The sequence below is a fragment of the Sinocyclocheilus grahami genome, unplaced genomic scaffold (genome assembly GCF_001515645.1).
Source record: "Sinocyclocheilus grahami isolate Dianchi unplaced genomic scaffold, SAMN03320097.WGS_v1.1 scaffold456.1, whole genome shotgun sequence".
NCBI classification, from domain to species: Eukaryota; Metazoa; Chordata; class Actinopteri; order Cypriniformes; family Cyprinidae; genus Sinocyclocheilus; species Sinocyclocheilus grahami.
Genome location: NW_015505635.1, coordinates 1,061,147 through 1,067,638, shown reverse-complemented (window position 1 = coordinate 1,067,638; position 6,492 = coordinate 1,061,147). Strand labels below are relative to the sequence as shown.

The 6,492-nt window shown below is 41.1% G+C and overlaps 1 protein-coding gene across 1 annotated transcript; it reads right to left on the bottom strand.

The window, feature by feature from the left end:
- Positions 1 to 1,186: 1,186 nt before the first annotated feature.
- Positions 1,187 to 3,775, bottom strand: LOC107552678 (transcription factor jun-D-like). Its single transcript, XM_016234620.1, has 2 exons — positions 3,653 to 3,775; positions 1,187 to 2,580 (listed from the first exon to the last, which is right to left on the bottom strand). The coding sequence occupies exons 1-2, from the start codon at positions 3,773 to 3,775 to the stop codon at positions 2,023 to 2,025; spliced, it is 681 nt and encodes a 226-aa protein (XP_016090106.1). The 3' UTR covers positions 1,187 to 2,022.
- Positions 3,776 to 6,492: the final 2,717 nt, after the last annotated feature.

The following is a 6,492-nucleotide window of genomic DNA, read 5'->3' as shown; positions in this document are numbered from 1 at the left end:
GAACCGGTTTAATGACATTAATGTACACACAAGGCAGTACAGGACGTGTGACAGGTGAAACGTTTACATTTACACGTAACACAACACACGTAAATCCAAAAGAGCCTAAAATAAGACATTGTGTGAGTAGTTGTATATAAAATGGATACAGTCGTTTATTAATAAGGCCTTGGACATGAAGCATACATGCATGACATCTTTGTTGTGTTTGGTTGCACTCATTTGGAGCTTGTCTGGAGCATGCAAAAATACAGCTGCTTCTCTCATGAGATCAAACCATGTAGCACACAGTCCGTTTGCTACAAAATATTGTAAACATATAATACATCAGCACCTGTAGTGTCCATTTCAACAGTCCAACCAGAACGAACGGCCACTGGAAGGCAGAGATCAGTTCAGTCTGTGGCCTTTATGCATCAGTGAATGGGTCGTTGAGCTCAGAATAATGTTTCAGCACACAGACAGCTGATATGAATTCACTTCATCACCAACACTGCGGGGTTTTGATGCACTCGTACGTGTATTTAAGCAATATGATATGTGATATTGCTTTTATACAGCCATTCATATCGAGTAACTGACATTATATAGCCAGTCATTTTGCTGTTGCTCTGCCAAAGAAAATATTTCCGGAAGAAGCTGTCAACAAGTTAGTGATACAGTGTTTAGAAATACTGCTTGCGCAGTTAAACTAGTGTAGGAGAACTAACTGTTGTATAGGCCAATATAAAAAATATAAAATGATTGATGATTGGTCAATGCAGCGTTCCAGTAGTGCTTAAATACAAGTTCTGTCAGGACCACTATCGTCAAAGATGATTGACAGTTAGCATACAGTTTGGATTGGCGGTATGGCTCCGTTCTGGGCAAGAACTCCCTGCGCATCCATGCAGCCTAGCCTGGATGAGAGCAGGGAGAGCAGCGGTAACCCCCCGCAGGGTAAACAGAACAGAACTAACATAAATGTATTGCAGATATCGTTAAAGTTCAATAATGTTATGTACACATTTTAGAATTATTCTGATTCAAAGGAGAATCAGAAGGCTGAATCCTGACTGACAGAGGAGGAGCTGGGGATGGAGGAGGGTAATTAGCTATTGAGCAATGCGAAAACTGCTGATACTACTGAGGGACCTTATATATGAATGCTTAGATAGGTGTATTATTCCCAAAGGTAGATGGGGATCAGCTGAGAGTCAGCTGATGCGAGCTTGACTAACGTCACCTGCCAGAACTAACGCTACGCTTGATAAACGGCTATGACGTAAAACACATCTTAGCATAACAAAAACTGCAAAACAACATTTAGTCAAGGACTATTTTCTATCGGAATGATTGCAATTAATATAATAATTTAATGAAAATATTAAAATAATAACAACGCCAACTAGAATAGTTCCAAAAGAAACCAAAACACGCTTGTGTTGCTAAGCAACGCACAGCGGACTGATACACACAGTGAACTTCCCAGTGATGTTTTATGAAAACTTTAGGAACGCTTCTTTAAAAATATGGTATAATTGATCACTCGCTATGACGCAAAACAGCGTTCACCTTATTACCGATCGCTGGTTTCACCAAATAGCAATGTTGATGGTACTTAATACTTGGATTGTTTAATAAAAAAAAGTCAATTTTTAGAATAAAAGCACCGAAAATAGTTCCAAACGAAACCAAAACAGAGTCGAACGCGCAGACTGTCAGCTGTCACACGTACAGGCGGACGAATACTTACACGTTTTAGGAAAATGTTAGGAACGCTGCTTGTCCAATCAAGCATATCACAGCCTATTAAACCACAAATAACAGATATAGTGCCCATCTTTGCTGAAGACTGATCCGCGAAACGCAACGCTCTGTCAAGTCAGGGACTATGTTTTTGCGGAAGTGGATTTGCTTAATAAAACACCGTGGTTCCTTAATGTCTCAGTCGCTTGAGCACGACCTCTCGTGCACTGCTGTGGAAATGTGACGTTTAACCAAACCAGACCACCCAAAACACTGATCGATAAAGACTGTCCTCTAATAAGCTTGCACTTGGTTAGGCAGCAACTGGCACCCGTTGTTGACGTGGTTCATCACTCTCTGCTTTAGCTGCGCCACTTGCTCTCTCAGCACGCTCGCCGTGGACGCGAGCTCCGTGTTCTGGCTCTTCAGGTTTTTCACTTTGTCTTCCAGCCGGGATATCCGCTCTAGTTTCCGCTTGCGGCATTTGGAGGCGGCGATGCGGTTGCGCAGCTTCTTCCTCTCGGCTTTGATGCGCTCCTGCGTGTCCATGTTGATGGGGGAGAGCGGAGGACTGTCGCCGAAGATCTGCATGTCCGGCACGGTCTGCGGCTCGTCTCTCAGCGCCGGCGGAGGGAACGGAATGGTGTCCGTGGAATAGTTCACCGTGGTACTCCCGTACGCGCTCAAGTTCGTATACACGGGCAGATCCGTGGGCAAGGCGAGCGCGGTGCTGCTGGCGAGTCTGTTGAGCGTCGGAGGGACGCACGCGCCGCCGCTCAGCTGGTTCTGCTTGTGAAGGTCCTCCAGGGCTTTGACGAAGCCCTCCGCGAACTCCTGCTCGTCGCTCACCGACTTCGTTTAGGAAGTAACGCAATATTGTAATGCATTACTTTTAAAAGTAACTTTCCCCAACACTGCACGTAGAGCGCGGGAGGGTGGTATATATATATATGTATATATATATATATATATATATATGCAAAAGTATATTGTGAAGGTCCTCCAGGCTTTGACGAAGCTTTACTTTTGCATATACTGTATATGTAGGATATATGCAAAAGTATATACACTTCCTCTGTCAGGCATTATACAACTGATGTGATATTGAAACAGTTTTAATATTAGAAAACTACATTAATATTAAAAATGTTTCATCAGCATTCTTATTATTAATGTAGTTTTTGTTCCGCAGCCTATGTATTTTGCATTTTAGTAGCTACATAAGTAGTGTGGTAAATGAATACAAAATAATATTTGCAACATGAAGAATATTTTAATATTTTCAGATATATAGATTTATTGTTCCAGATTTCAAAGAAGATGAGAATAATTTGCTTTTAAATGCATTCAAAGTCTTGGTTGTAAAACAGAATGTTGCGTAATTAATTGAATTATTGATTAAGCTGAAGGATATCAAAACTCATTTTAATCTCACACTTCATATGAGACTAAATGTAGATTTGGTAGCATATGTTGCAGTTCAATAAAAATATTTAGTTTTTTTTTTCTCTGCCATATGTTATGAACATGTTGAATGCAATATAAAAGTGTGTGTGTGTATACATGTTATATATACATTTTTTTTTTTATATTATTAAAAAAAAAATGTTTTACTGCCATATGAGCATGTTGTATGCAACAACAACAAAAAAGTACATCTACTATATATGGTTGTTTGTCTTGATACCTCAAAACTCATTTAATTGAATTGACCTGTTATAAAATCCTTGAAGGGAACTTGACAACTTTACTCCGAAATCTTAATCTTGAGGGATGTGATGATGCTTTGAAGTTAAATTGAATTTATGAATTGAATTAGCTGCTTTGGCAAGCCGTAGGATTTCTATAAATAACACCGCAGGCCGTGAGTCTGAGAAAGAGAGGAGGGGGGTGGATCTGAATGGATGTGATGACGTCTGTAGACGTCTGCATCAGAGAATAGAAGCAGCATCATCCGTTGCCATGGCAGCAGTGACGCAGAGGCAGGTGGATCGCGGGTGAGGATGTGCAGCGGATGCTCCGCGAGTGGGTGGAAGAACACAACCATTTCCAGCATTTTTAGCTTTAGAAAGTACAGCTTACAAAAGCAGGAGGAAAAAATAAGAACGACCACAGACAGTTATTACACAGAAAGCTATTACACTTTATTATGTTATTCAAAAATATATATTCCCCAGTATGATGCTGCAGTTCTGTACATAAACGGCTAGATTTGTATTATTATTTTATTTATTTAGTCATTTAGCAGATGCTTTTATCCAAAGCGACTTACAAATGAGGACAATAAAAGCAGTCAAAACTAACAAAAGAGCAACAATATATAAGTGCAAATGACAAGCCTCGGTTAGCCTAACGCAGTACACGTAGCAAGGTGTATATATATATATTATACACACACCTACATATATATACACACACACATATACATATATATCCACACACATATATGTATATAAACATACATACACATATATATATATATATATATACACACACATATACATACACACACATACAGTGGGGCAAATAAGTATTTGATACACTGCCGATTTTTCAAGTTTTCCCACTTACAAAGAATGGAGAGATCTGTAATTTTCATCGTAGGTACACCTCAACTGTGAGAGACCGAATCAAAAAAAAAAATCCAGAAAATAACATTGTATGATTTTTTAATAATTAATTTCCATTTTATTGCATGAAATAAGTATTTGATACAATAGAAAAATAGAACTTAATATTTGGTACAGAAACCAATTACAGAGGTCACACGCTTCCTGTAGTTCTTGACCAGGTTTGCACACACTGCAGCAGGGATTTTGGCCCACTCCTCCATACAGGTGTTCTCCAGATCTTTCAGGTTTTGGGACTGTCGCTGGGCAACATGGAGTTTCAGCTCCATCCATAGATTTTCTATTGGGTTCAGGTCTGCAGACTGGCTTGGCCACTCCAGGACCTTGAAATGCTTCAACCGCTCCTTAGTTGCCCTGGCTGTGTGTTTGGGGTCATTGCCCTGCTGGAAGACCCAGCCACGACCCATCTTCAATGCTCTTACTGAGGGAAGAAGGTTGTTGCCCAAAATCTCGCAATACATGGCCCCATCCATCCTCCCCTCAATACGGTGCAGTCGTCCTGTCCCCTTTGCAGAAAAGCACCCCCAAAGCATGATGTTTCCACCCCCATGCTTCACGGTTGGGATGGTGTTCTTGGGATATTATACTCATTCTTCTTCTTCCTCCAAACACGTCAAGTGGAGTTTATACCAAAAACTTCTATTTTGGTCTCCTCTGACCACATGACCTTCTCCCATGCCTCCTCTGGATCATCCAGATGGTCTTTGGCAAACTTCAGACGGGCCTGGACATGTGCTGGCTTGAGCAGGAGGACCTTGCCCACGCTGCAGGATTTTAATCCATGACGGTGTAGTGTGTTACTAATGGTAACCGTTGAGACTGTGGTCCCAGCTCTCTTCAGGTCATTGACCAGGTCCTCCCGTGTAGTTCTAGGCTGATCCCTCACCTTTCTCAGGATCATTGATACTCCACGAGGCGAGATCTTGCATGGAGCCCCAGTCCGAGGGAGATTGACAGTCATCTTGAATTTCTTCCATTTTCGAATAATTGCGCCAACAATTGTTGCCTTCTCACCAAGCTGTTTGCCTATTGTCCTGTAGCCCATCCCAGCCTTGTGCAGGTCTACAATTTTGTCCCTGGTGTCCTTAGACAGCTCTTTGGTCTTGCCCATAGTGGAGAGGTTGGAGTCTGATTGATTGAGTGTGTGGACCGGTGTCTTTTATACAGGTAACAAGTTCAAACAGGTGCAATTAATACAGGTAATGAGTGGAGGATAGGAGGGCTTCTTAAAGACAAACTAACAGGTCTGTGAGAGCTAGAATTCTTGCTGGTTGGTAGGTGATCAAATACTTATTTCATGCAATAAAATGGAAATTAATTATTTAAAAATCATACAATGTGATTTTCTGGATTTTTTTTTTTATTCTGTCTCTCACAGTTGAGGTGTACCTACGATGAAAATTACAGATCTCTCCATTCTTTGTAAGTGGGAAAACCGTCAGTGTATCAAATACTTATTTGCCCCACTGTAACTGGAGGCAGAGTTATTTTTAACTCCATGTAGATCACAAACCTCTGAAAGCGGTTGATAAATGTAACCGTTAGCGTTTTTTTATCCAGAAAAACCGCAGCTCCTCCGTTTACCTGCATTTATGTTTAAGGCAGTCTTGCCCTCACAAACATGGCGGACGCGTTGACGTATCGCAGCAACGGCTCAAAGCGGCCAATGAGGCGTCTAGCTATTTATTATGTCTATGATGAACACGCCCAGAGTGGGTTATGATTGGTCGACAGACAGGCTCAAATCTGATTGGCTAAAGAGTACGAGTGTCCCGCTGGCAGTAGTTCGCTGGTCTCAAAATATACACACAAATCCAGAGCGATTCACATTCACAGCCCCTGATAAACTCGTGAATCTTAAACATTCAAAAATTGTGTACACAGTTGTACATCTGTGGATTGTGTTTTGCATTTGTGAAAAGTATTTTATGAATATATATTCTTATTTTGTGCATGTGAATTGGTTTTTGTGAATATATATATTTTTTTCGTGCACGTGAATTATTTCTCATGCATGTGAATTGGGTTACGCATGTGTGCATCGCGTCTTTTGCGTGAATTATTACTGAGATCATTCTGGCTCCATACTCGGGCTGCCCAGTGCAAGAGAGTTATTCCCTCCTCTCACCGCTTC